The sequence below is a fragment of the Thermochaetoides thermophila genome (genome assembly GCF_000221225.1).
Source record: "Thermochaetoides thermophila DSM 1495 unplaced genomic scaffold scf7180000011806, whole genome shotgun sequence".
Classification (NCBI taxonomy): domain Eukaryota; kingdom Fungi; phylum Ascomycota; class Sordariomycetes; order Sordariales; family Chaetomiaceae; genus Thermochaetoides; species Thermochaetoides thermophila.
The window spans coordinates 1827160-1839970 of record NW_006383023.1 but is presented as its reverse complement, the minus strand read 5'-3'; the positions used below and the strand labels follow the sequence as shown (position 1 = coordinate 1839970).

General features: G+C 52.9%; 3 protein-coding genes across 3 annotated transcripts; all 3 read left to right on the top strand.

The window, feature by feature from the left end:
• Window positions 1-112: 112 nt before the first annotated feature.
• CTHT_0005200 (uncharacterized protein) lies at window positions 113-2332 on the top strand (the record flags this gene model as incomplete). The annotated part of the gene is made up of 1 exon (XM_006690995.1): window positions 113-2332. One exon carries the CDS (start codon window positions 113-115, stop codon window positions 2330-2332), a length of 2220 nt encoding a protein of 739 aa, XP_006691058.1.
• Window positions 2333-4909: 2577 nt separating this feature from the next.
• Window positions 4910-8651, top strand: CTHT_0005190 (uncharacterized protein; the record flags this gene model as incomplete). Its single annotated transcript, XM_006690994.1, has 4 exons — window positions 4910-4926; window positions 4980-5098; window positions 5156-8385; window positions 8445-8651. 4 exons carry the CDS (start codon window positions 4910-4912, stop codon window positions 8649-8651), a joined length of 3573 nt encoding a protein of 1190 aa, XP_006691057.1.
• A 1555-nt stretch (window positions 8652-10206) lies between these two features.
• Window positions 10207-12370, top strand: CTHT_0005180 (uncharacterized protein; the record flags this gene model as incomplete). Its single annotated transcript, XM_006690993.1, has 4 exons — window positions 10207-10578; window positions 10639-11037; window positions 11096-11451; window positions 11650-12370. 4 exons carry the CDS (start codon window positions 10207-10209, stop codon window positions 12368-12370), a joined length of 1848 nt encoding a protein of 615 aa, XP_006691056.1.
• Window positions 12371-12811: the final 441 nt, after the last annotated feature.

Below are 12811 nucleotides of genomic sequence, written 5' to 3'. Positions count from 1 at the left end.
TTGCCTGCGAGCGACAAACGTAATTCTGAAGAGGTCGACAACCAGCACCGCGAATCCACGCCGCAAAAAAGTGCTTGCCAGCGATGTCTTCACAGCCTGCTACTCAGCGATCATGGCCACCGCGGCCGTGCTGGACGCCAAGTACAAGGACAAGAGGAGGGAAAAGCTGGACCGCGAGCTCAATGAGGCAAAGAACAAGCTCGCTTCCCTCCTCGAAGAGTCGAATGCCCATGATCTCGCCCAACTAATCAACAATCCATACCCCGATCCGATTTGGGAACGCTCGCTCGAAGAGCAGGATGTGATAAAATCGATATGCGTTTTCCAGCCAGAATACTTGGAGCGGGTGGAGCAGATTCGCAAAGACAGGAGAACAACACTCAAGCAGCTCCGCGATAGCCTCGGCATGCCATGGAGTTCTTCGATACCCGAGGGAACATCGACTCTGGCCAAAGCCCAGGAAATCCTGTGCGCTGAGGAGGCCAATCCGGCAGTTGAGCACCGCGAGCCTAAAACCGAACTTCAGCTGCACCGGATGACGAACATGGTCACGGATCTCGTCGACCGTCTCATTGAGGAGGCCTGGTGGCAGACGGAACAAGACCTCCCAGGGAAACACCCCTCACTCACCAGTCCGGACTCTGCCCGCACCATGATTCGCTTACTGCGATCAGAAGGTTATCCGGCCTATGCTCACCCGAGTGTCGATGAGGAGGAGACGGTGATCGCCCGGTCGAAGTTAAACGAAGTGAACTTGCAGATCATTGCCAATTGGATCCCGTTTCGCAGAGAGAAGCTCGTGGGCCAGATTTGCTATAACCTCACTGTTTGCAGCGTGGTCCCGGCAATCCAGAACTACAACGCTTTGATCATGGGCTTCTCGTTACTTGGAGAGCACAGGCTGGCGCAGGCGGTGGTTGATTCGTTTTTGTACAAGAGCCATCTTAGGCCCACAGAGGGTACATATCTGTGTCTACTGCACCACTACCGGCTGAAGAAGGACATTGTTGGTTTCTGGGGCGTTCTGCGTCGTCTCTTTGGCCATGATCCACGTGGAATCGGCCTACGGCGAAGAACAGCCGACGATGTCCTGTCAAACAACTACCTTAAAATGTGGGCAAGAAGTTCGCCAATCAGGATATCCAATGGCTATGTTGTTGAGCGAGTTCCATTGAGCCAAAATCTTACTGAGGCCATCATCGAAGGCCTAATCGACTTTAGGATGCTGCGCGAGGCTGCTAAGCTCCTTGCCGTTTCCCTCCACAATGGATGGGTCATCGGAACGGAGCTACTGGAACGATTATTCCATGCATGCATCTCCTCCCTGGATTATTCCGCCGTTAAGGTGATCGTCCAAGGGCTGCTCAACAACCTCAACCAGGCCACAGAGATGATCCTTGGCCCTCATCCCATCAGTCAGGCCGCTGTCCGACAGCTCCGTCACATCCTCAATATTTTCCAAGCACATTACCCTACACTATCAGAAAAGGAGCCCCACCCATTCCTTTCCATGGGCGAGTTCAATTGGGCTCTTTACCTTCCCCCCAAACCGCCTATATCAAAATCCGATTTCTCTCACCTTGTCAAAGCGATCTGGATCAGGCAAGCTCTCCACAACAGTCGCATTATGATCGCCCGTATTCGTCGCGCAAACCAATTGCTCTCTGACCACAGCAAACCCCTTCTCACCCGGCTTGACCTCGTCTTCTCCATCCTCGACAACGCGATCGGCCGCCCTGAACGGAAACTTAAGAAAAACGAATTCATTCACCGTCTTGCGCACATCGACTGGATCGAGACGCAACTCGCCTACAGTGCTAAGCAGATCACTATGGCTGAGTATGTGCTGTGTAACGTGCTGGCTAAGCAAGTCCCGCGGCTGCTGCGCGCGCCGGAGCACTTCGATCCGGAGGTTCCGATCACGCAGCGTGTAAGCCAAGCAACGTCATACACAATACCGGGCACGGCGGAGTATTATGCGGCATCCTGCTGGTGGCGCAGCAAGGAGATTGACTGGCAACTGAAGCAGGTGCTTCTGGACGCGCTGCCGCGACAGGAAAGGAACCAAGTTATGAGGAGAAAGGCCATTACGGGTCAGGTTCATCTGAACAGCGTGATGAGCAGGGTAAAGAGGTATCTGCTGTCATTCTCGCCATTTGACTATGGTGATGGAGGTAAGAGGAAGAGGAGAACGGGTCCGCTTGCGAAATTGTGGGAAAAGTTGCCAGTGTCGGAGCGGCTTTCTAGGTTGCTGAAGAGCAAGACGACACAGCCGGTGACGGACTCGGCTGCAGCATCGGCCACGACTTCGACAACAAGCCAGACGTGGTGAGGACCGTAGGTTCTTTTTGGATACATATTTGAATGCTTGTAAAATTATTTCTCTTGTCACGGTTTGGGATGGCGGGTTGGTAGAGGGGAATACACTAAAACGGCTGGCCGGACAAGACACTCATCATGGTTTTATGAACAGATTCGGTGTTGGACAGCGCAAGCTGAGGTTCATACCTCCTGTTAACTTGTAGAATAAGAACTTGCTACGCACACCTGTTAGGAATATTCGAATGTACAGGAATTGATTGTAAACAACTCTGTGTACGGGAACTTCTCGAATTGTCTCATTGTCACTTGCATTTGGTTTCTTGAGAATTGATCCATTTGTAGCCATTTTTCGCAAGGCGATAACGGCGAAATATTGGCACTGAGACCACAGTTCGCCGACCTACTTGTGCACCATCTACGTATTGTGTGTTGATATTAAATTACGTACGCAACTTCTTGTGTACGAGAATCTTGGCTCGATGTTGGATCATGAACCCCAGCCCGACATGTGGGGGGTTGCTCACCCATTCAACTGTTTACCGCTCTGTTAATGGAATCTCTGTTTCAAAAACGGGTGTCTAGACCGTGGGATCCCCTGGAGACAAGCTGCGTCACAAGACCACAGCGCGCATGTTGGGCTCAATGAAATCTGGGGCAGCGGTGCCTGACTAGCTGGCCGATGTGGGCGCGGGATGTGGGAAAAAAGAATTGAGGCCCCGCGAGTCACGAGGATCAATGTCATTTTTCAAGGGCGTTTTGCGCAATTTGCCCTTTTGTAGCTCGGGGCAAAGTACGTACCCGATCTCTCTTTGATGAGTGGTACCTGAGAAATGAAGGTGTTTTGTTTGGGTGTTGATTGATGGTTTAATCTGAAAAGTCACACAATCGTAAAGAGTATCCTGGAGTTGTCAAACAGGAAACCGTTCGAGAAGCGGTGAGGGACTATTGACAACTCAGGAGAGCCAAAAATGTTGGGGTTGTAGGTGATGCCATCAATTCCTGGAGAAAGGAGAGGTCGAGGTCTGGAGGGCGAGCGCGCTGTCACATGCATCCTGTCCTCGCTGGCTATCAAGTTGTACCTACTGGTACTGTTAAACATTCGCCTGTAACAATTCTGATAGCTGGTAATTTCTCAGTACGATTCGAGGACTTCAGATCGCGAAATACACAGCCAAATCGCCACCTTGCCATAGTCAAACGTCGCCCCTCTCTTGTCAGAATCACAGGCCTGCCAGATCTCCCAAGGATGTCCAGCAGGTGGCCGCGGCCAGAGAAGCAAATCCGATAGAGCGGGTGGATCACCCCTTCGACATTTTGGAACCAAACCATCTGAAGAACTGTGTACCTGTGGGGCAACAATTTCATCCAATCACGTGGTACCTTAGCGGCACTGGATGCTGGGCTCGGCTCTCACTGGCCCCCTTGAGTTTCATCGGTTCCTGAAATGAAGTGAAAGTGACAGCAATAGTGACAGGCAGACCAGAGCCTAACCACAGCGATGAGCTTCTTTCCCGCCACTCCATCCCAGGATCTGGAGATACATATGCATGCTTGCCGAAATCCGAGCTCATTGATCTTCCCGTAGGTACAGAGTAAGTACATAGTTTTTGTACCGGTGATACTGTGCTGTGGGTGCCGCAATGTGCCCGCGGCGTGATATCGACGTGTTCAGGCCACCCAGTATATAGTCCAAGCTGCATCTTATTGCAGCAGCTTGCGCAAGTCTCGTTCGTCGTTCCCCGTTCAAAGCAGCTAGAAATCAAGCAAAGAACCAGTCAAACCGTCGACATGACAATGCCGAAGCTGGGGACGATGCATTGGTGATCCCACCTTCAGGATGCTTTTAGGTCGCAGTTATGGTACCTGCCCTGCCTCAGGAACCCGAGTAAAAACGGCGCCACAGACGACTCCGCCGTCACGGGGCCACGGAGCCGGGGGTGCTTGCAGGGCGTCGCCGCCGGGGGTAACGGGAGCTTTTTAAAACCCTCTACCTGTCCATCTGCTCGTCACTTGCAGCACTTGACGCACTGGTGGCAGCAGTGTTTGTTTGCCTTTTGACTTCATTATTTTAGGCACTCTTCGGGGTCGTCATTTGTTTGCGTCACTTGGTGGAAACTGGAAGGAAAGGCTTGAGCGCGTGGACGAGACGAGACGAGATCTTAAGGTCTAGACTTGAGGTGCTCTGCAAGCTGCAAGTCATTCGCTCTCGAGCATCCATCCCGCCTGCAGAGCTGTCATCCTCCAAACCCCCGTGTCGAAGAAACTCAACGAGATTGGCCGCCCAGTCCTGTCCAGTCTCTCTTGCACGCTCTTGGCCACTGATTGAGCGTCTTCCCTACTGGAGATCTCATATTCTCGGCGATATTTCCTCATTTTTTTTGTTTGTCCCGTGGTTTTCTCCAGAATCTCTCTTCAACGGCAGCTTTCGTCCCCTTTTATATCCAGACCTATAATTTTGCCGGTAACACTAAAACACGCTCCCAACCCCTTTCTAGCTCGACCTCCCGGCCCTTATCAGTGTTGCGCACCTTCCCATTCCACTCTTGCCTTGCGGCAAGATACCCTATCTCGTTTTTGGTTTGTCACAATGAAGTTTGGTAAAAAGTAAGTCATCTCATGCTCTGTGTTTTGGGATTACAAAGCTGACCGCGGCACAGTCTTCCTCGGAACCAGGTGCCCGAGTGGGCAGGGTCCTACATTAACTACAAAGGCCTTAAGAAACTGGTCAAGGCCGCCGCAGAATCTGCTAAAGATGGCCAGCCGGTCGATCTCGCCGGTTTGTTCTCATCCCTTCTGGCCCCCCTTGTGACATTCTAACTTACACATTTTCCAGAGTTCTTTTTCGCTCTGGACAGAAACTTGGAGGACGTCGACTCCTTTTACAACAAAAAGTTCGCCGACGCCTGCCGGAGGCTTAAGGTGCTCCAGGACCGCTACGGCACAACTCCTGAGGTGGTAGTCAACCTTGACGATGACGAGGCCGAGGAGTTAATGGGCGCTCTGCTCGAGCTGCGGAGCCAGCTGCGTAAGCTGCAGTGGTTTGGCGAGATTAACCGCCGTGGTTTCATCAAGATCACTAAGAAGCTCGACAAGAAGGTGCCCAACACCACGACCCAGCATCGCTACATCTCAACCAAGGTTGACCCCAAGCCTTTTGCCAAGGACACCACCGTCGCCAGGATCCTTACTGAGATCAACAGATGGATTTCTGTTTTGGGCGATGCGCGTAATGTCGAGGATAACCGGTCTGAGAGATCGACTCTCTCACTGGGGCGAGCTTCAGTCCGGGCAATGTTGGCTATTCCTAACAACTTACTGGACCAAATCGATCAAGCGATCAAGAAGGATGATACTGAGTCATTGAAGACAGCCCTGGAAGAGGGCAATCTTATCAGTGCAGCAGATGTCTCGCAGAAGCTGCTGCTGAATCTGCTGCAGCGCTGCATCTCTGCCCGTTCTAAGCGCTGCGTATCTGTTTTGATCAATCATATCACAACCCTGGACGAGCCCGACGACATCAACGGACGGAATTGCATTCATCGCCTGGTCATTCACATTGGCCGCACGAAGACAGTTACTGAGCGAAGCGAAGACGAACCCGACATGAACTCCTTCCCCTTTCCCGGCGGGCCCGCCAAGTACGCTCAGAATTATATCACCCCTGCAACATCCCCCTCGGCAGCACCGAGATCCTATGATTTGAAGGAGACGAAGCTTCTGAGCAAGGATGACGAGGCGGTTCAGATGCTCATCTACCTCCTGGACAGCCTGAAGGACGAGCAGCGTCCGGCACTCCGGAGTCCGGATAGTTTCGGCCGGATTCCGCTGCACTATGCTGCTCAGTTCGGCTTTGTGGTGGTGTGCCAGATTCTGATGAAGTACATGCAGGACTGGGGCCAGTTTAATGTTGAGAATGGCATTGATGCTCCAGAGTGGCAGGACCGCGATGGCAATGCACCAGTGCATCTCAGCGTTTTAGGAGGCCATGTGCTGACCACCCAGGCCCTACTCCAGGGCGAAGACTGGAGTGGTGTGAACGCTAACAAGGCTGCTATGCGGCGTCTCATCTCCAAGTCGAGTGCTGTGTTGGCCATCGCCACCAAGGCCAATTCTAAGGCCATTGTTGAGATGCTTGTCAAAGCCGGTGTTGACATTAACTGGCAGGATAAGATGGGTGAAACTGCCCTTCACATCGCTGCACGCTTTGGTCATGATGAGTGTGCCCGTGTGCTTCTGAAGGGCACACCTGAGCAAAAGGCTAACCTCGAGCTGGCGGAGCATGCTTTCGCCTGGACTCCCCTGCACATCGCCGCAGTTGATGGTCACCTCGGTGTTGCGAAGTTGTTGGTTGAAGCTGGCGCTGATGTCGACAAGGTGGATTCTTCTGGCTGGACAGCCCGCGAGCATGCTGCCTTGAGAGGCCATCTCGAAATTGCCCGCTTGCTTGCCAAGCACAGCAAAGGTGTTGAGGAAACCAATGGCAGCAGTAGCTCAGACGAGGAGAAGGAGCCGGGTGTCTCGTCTCTGGGTGAAAGAAGATCAAACGGCGACCGGAATAGTAACAATGTTCGCCCGGCTGATCCCCTGAAAACCTTTGGTCACCGTTACCTCACTACCGAGAGCCTGGTGCTGGTCAGCCTGGGCTCGATGGACATGCGCAAGAACATCCAGGCTGTTTGTCTGGATCGGGTGCCGCTTGCCGAGGCGCATAAGACGCAGCTTGACACGGCACTATCGATCGTTGTCTCGGCCCAGGGGGCTCAGGGTGAGCCAACTATCATCGACATGCCAGTTCATGAAAACATTTCGACAGAGCCTATCTCCTTCATGACCCCTGATGCATCCAAAGTCAAGCTGCTATTTGACATTGTGCCGACATACTCTGGCAATAAGAACAACAAGATCGGCCGGGCTGTGGCCCTGCTGTCGAGTGTTCGACCGAACGTTGGCACCAAGCGCATGAACCTTCAGGGTGACGTGTGCGTGCCTATTATCGGCACCAACCTCGAGGTGATTGGCACGGTTCACTTCAATTTCTTGGTCATCACGCCATTCTCGCACCCCAAGATGGAGGTGACGTCGCGGCAAACGTACTGGAAGAAGATGGCAACCCCCATGGTGATCGGCCACCGTGGGCTTGGTAAGAACATGACCTCGAATAAGTCACTCCAGTTGGGGGAGAATACAGTGCCGTCTTTCATCGCGGCTGCCAATTTGGGTGCACAGTATGTCGAGTTCGATGTCCAGCTCACCAAGGATCATGTCCCTGTCATCTACCATGACTTCCTCGTCAGCGAGACCGGCATTGATGCTCCTGTGCATACCTTGACCCTCGAGCAGTTCCTGCACATCAATTCGGATACTTCACGTATCCACAAGAATGGCGACGGCCACAAGCACAAGTCTCGTCAGCATCATGGCAAGCCGCCCTTCAAGCGCAGTAACAGCCCTGGCCCGCGTCAGCGGTCCATGTCGATGGACTGGCCCGACAACGCAGAGCTTGTAGGCGCCGAGATGGAGGAGCGCATGAAGCACACGCGTGACTTTAAAGCCAAGGGGTTCAAGGCCAACTCACGCGGTCGCTTCATCCAAGCACCCTTTGCTACTCTCGAGGACCTGTTCAAGAAGCTGCCGCGCAGCGTTGGCTTCAACATCGAGCTCAAGTATCCCATGCTTCACGAGAGCGAGGAGCACGAGATGGATGCATATGCAGTCGAGCTTAACTCGTTCTGTGATACCGTGCTTGAGAAGGTATATGACCTGGCCGAGGGCCGGCATATCATCTTCAGCAGCTTCAACCCGGATATTTGTCTGTGCATGAGCTTCAAGCAGCCGAATATCCCCATCCTGTTCCTGACTGATGCGGGCACCTGTAAGGTGGGTGACATCCGAGCCAGCAGCTTGCAGGAGGCAATTCGGTTTGCATCGAGATGGAATCTGCTGGGTATCGTGGCCAACGCGGAGCCATTTATTCTTGCCCCAAGGCTGGTCAGGGTTGTCAAGCAGAATGGCTTGGTGTGTGTCAGCTATGGGAGCCAGAACAATGATCCCAAGCTGGTTCAGGTTGGTGATTCCCTAAACACGAAGTGCTTGAATTGGCCTTATGCTAACACCATCCACAGCGCCAAGTCAAGGAAGGCATTGATGCTGTCATTGTTGACAGCGTCCTGGCTATTCGTAAAGAGCTCACGGCCGCACAGGAGGCGGCAAATAACCAGAAGAAGAAGCAGCAGAACCAGGCGCTTGAGGGCACAAAGGAGGAGAGGGCGACTGCCGCAAATACTGGGGAGAGCTCATCGGCTTCAGCTTCGGCTTCTAGCTTGGAGTGAGCTCAAGGATAGAAATATTTACCTACTTTTTGTGTTTGCATGGGGATGGCGCACACAGACAATGGGATACCACGCGGTACTTTTAATCTGGGTAGATTCTCTGTTTCTTTCTCTTGAGCTCTAGTTCTCATCATCACAGTGGATCTCATGAACAGGAATGGAAAAGGAGCCTGTTGTACCAGCTCCAGCATGGTCCATTCGCATAACCATTTGCACAACCTCATGGCTGTTTCCAGCCTGATAAATGCGAATGGAAGTCACTCCCCACTCACCATGCTTTGTAATCCCCAATTCCCTACCTACGAAGGATCTGTCTGTGAGATAGGCTGCCTCCCGCTTCGCGATTATGGCGTTCGAGCCGTTGCTTTTGCTGCTGTGTGCTGATCTTGTCAGATATGTTGCGCGTCTCTGTGCAGGTGTTAACCCCAGACGTGCTGAACTTGGCAGCTGTTGTGGCTTGCGATATCACGTCGTCCTGCGGTCTTTCTAACACAACCAGATTTGATTATCTTGATGCCAGGCTGCAAAGTCTGGTCATGCCCTCAACTCTGCTCTGTAGCACACCACACCTAAGCGATGAGGCTGTGCCCTAGGCATATTCCAGCTTGGCGGGATGATGCAAATCCTTGTAGAGAGGGATATCCCGCTCTTATGTTGTGGCGCTGCTGGCAGCATTGGACCTGCTAACTTGTTTGAGATATACTGAGCCGAGTCTTGGAAGATACGTTATGGGCTTCACTTAATTTGGCTGACTGTGCGGTGCCAGGGAACATGGAAGGGCGTCGAAATGGCTCTCGGCTAAGTAGACAGGGAAGATTTCTTATTCTGGACTCCCCTATAAGTTATAACGGGCAACCTCTTTGTGTTCTAGCGAGGCTAGCCTAGTCTGTTTAAACAAAGATACATAATTATACTCACTCAGCCCACACACTGAGATGGATGGGATTCAGTTGGCTCCCTCACAAAGTCTACAAGGGTTGTGTCAGGAGAGTTTATAACATGCAAGAGTTCGCCATACAAAGAACTGCTGCCAGCCGCAGGTCTTTTTGCTCATCGACAAACACGATCGCATTCCACAAATCCGATTCCAAGAATCCCTGTCAGGGTCACCGGTCACGTTCTCTGGTCGGTTGCTCACTCGAGACACGGAAGCCAAGAAGCCCAAGAGCCAGGAGTGCAGCAAGATAGCCACCGTCTTTGCACACGGCGTCTGCCCCGCCCCCTCCATATCACCGCTTGCATCAACTACCCCGCTACTTACATAACAGACATTTGCTGACCTCTCCAACCTCCTCGCGCCTTCTTCAGCGCGTTCCTTTCCCTATCTTGTCACGAGACTGGGTTTCAGGCAGTCGTGTGAAGAGCACAAGCTGCGCGCATCTGCGTTACAACCTTAATCTCGCAGTGTCCTACTTACAGTCGTCAGATCGCATTGAATCACCTACTCAATCCTTGATTTCCCTTCTCTTACTGCTTAGCATCGCGCAAACCGTCGTGTGCTCATTCTAGCACTCTCTACACACTTAAACAATCACAAAGCGACCACCAGAACACAATGGCAGGCCCGCCCTCACCTGGCGGCGAAGGTCCGACCTATGCGCCACCCCCTCTTCCTGCCGGCTGGATAGCTCAGTGGGATGCCCAGTCGAAGAAGTACTATTTCGTGCAGTTGTCAACTGGCACCTCACAATGGGAGGTGCCGACTGAGCCTGCACCGGTCGGTGGCATCGATGATCCAGCCAATCCAGCCAATGGCATGCCGCAAGCCCCCGCAGAGATCATTGTCCACCCTGACGGTTCGCAGACCGCGAGGTATCCCGACGGTAGGCTTGAGCCTGTCAATCCTAGGGAAGATGGGACTACGGGGCCCGTGCCCGCTGGTACTAGGGGGGTTGGGCATGATGGTAGCTCGGATCGGGGCCTGGGGGTAAGTTTTCTGCTCTTGACTTTGTTCTGTGGTTTGGATGGTTGCTGACTTAATCCACAGAGCCTGATCGGCGGCGCACTCAACACATTTGGCAATAAGCAAGGCAAAAGCGGCGTTGGGCTGGCAGGTCAGGTCCTGGGCTCTCTTGCTGGCGGCGGCCATTCTAGCAGCAGCCATGGCAGCAGTGGCGGCGGCCTTGGATTGGCTGGTCAGGTGCTCGGCACTCTCGCTGGCGGTAGCCACTCCAGCGGACACAGCAGCGGCAGCGGCGGTCTCGGCGGTAAGCTCGCTGGTCAGCTAGCTTCCAACCTCTTTGGCAAGTCTTCATCTTCACATGGGTCCGGGTCTGGTGCGTCGAACCTGCTTGGCGGCCATGGATCGGCAAACTTAGTGACCGGTTTGGTTGGAGCCGCTGCTAGTGGACTCTTCGGGGGAGGGAGCAGCAAGCATCGGGACAACGTAAGTTGGGAGCAAGATCTCCATGGTAGGGAACAACGGCTAACATTTCCATTCACAGCCCTTCGGCTACACCAATAATCCCACGCCGGGAGGTTATACTGGAACGGCCCCGCCACCCCAGTACCAACCGCCTTCGCAACCTGGAACTCCTAATATAGTTCCCTCTTACCAAGGTGGTCAACCAACTACGAGTCAGCCTCACTCCGCGTACGGCCAGTCACCCGCGGGCCAGCAATACCCCCCATCCTACAGCGCACCTCCTCAGCACGGCCAGCCCTACGGCCAGCAAAACTACGGCCAGTCCCCTCCTGTCCCAGCCCCATATCCCACCTCAACCTCATATGGGGCAGCCAGCTCCTACTACAATAGTGCTCCGGCAAGCGGATACCCCCCTCAGTCTCAGTATGGGCAAGGGTACGGGCAATACCACTAGTCGTGTTTACCCACGAGCAATACAGAGGGGAATCCTGTTCATGTGGACCCCAACATACTTTGTTTTCCGAGTTTAGTGGCTGAAAATTCGATAGCTCAAGCCCTGTGCAGGCGGGCTTCGTTATATTCTCGGAGTTAGGGAGCGAGGAGAGACAGACGCTCGTGGTCGCCATATCAAAGTCGAGGACAGCAAAGGCGAGAGGAAAAAGAAGAGGAAGAGAAGTGGCAACGTCAAGAGGAACAGAAGAAATGGCTCGAGTCAGAACTGGAGCGATGGCGGCCTCAAGTTGAGGAAAGGCTATCTGAGATTAAAGAACTTCTCGAATCGGGAATGGAGGCACTGCGATGTGAAGTAAACTTGCATCTGCCTGCAGTTGACCAGCTAAGGCTGGAACTGGGCACGCTGCGGCGCCATGCGGACGACCAGCTCGCTGCAATCCGCAGTCATATGAATGACCAGCTCTTTCAGATCCAGCAACAACAATGGATACAACAGACGAATGCACGAAACAGACTGAATGGAATAGACGAACGGCTACTTCAGCTTGAAGAGGAGTTGGGTAAGGAGAAACAGCGGCAAGCACGGGAAGAAAAGGAGAAGCGATACCGGCAGTGTCGGGAGCGTCTCTCCCAAGCCAGAACACGACATCTTCAGCAGATCAAAGATGCAGAAGAGGGGAAGTTCGACATCTCGACGCTTCCGGAGCCTTTGCGCCAGCCCTTCCTCAGTTCCTCCCCTTATTCCTTGCGGGACGCTGCTCCGTCATCGCAACCTGATCCCGGGCTGCATGCCCCTCCTCCGTCTGAGGATCGCTCTCCCCCTCGTCCTCGGCCACGGCTACGTTCATGTTCCGGCTCTGGGTCGTCTAATGTTGGTCCTGATAAAAAGAAGCCAAGTTGAAAGTCGGGCTACTCCATGTTGGGTGCCTTAGAGGTTAGCTTGCGGTTGCATGGAGACTGTGTGGAGGGTTGTATGGAAATGGCATTGGCGCAGTTTGTCTCGCGGTATACGTTATTTTCCTTTCTTATTCGTATAGAACCATTACTAGTTGTTAGCGGGTGTTTTGCCGTGTCAAATCTCTCTGTATGGTTGATCTGTAGGTTATGAAATGTCCGATTATACCTAGGTTGTTAGTCATGAAGGCACAGCGTCTTTTATCATAGCACTTAAAGCACGTGAATTTATATCTTTTCTTGCAACATTTCCTCTTTTTTCTCAGGCAATAATGGCGAAACTACAGGGGTATCTCCAAAATCCAAGAGAACGCACTTGGTACAACCTACCTCAACGCCCTAAAACCCATTAAAGCTAAGGCATCCGAATACCGATATTTATAGACAA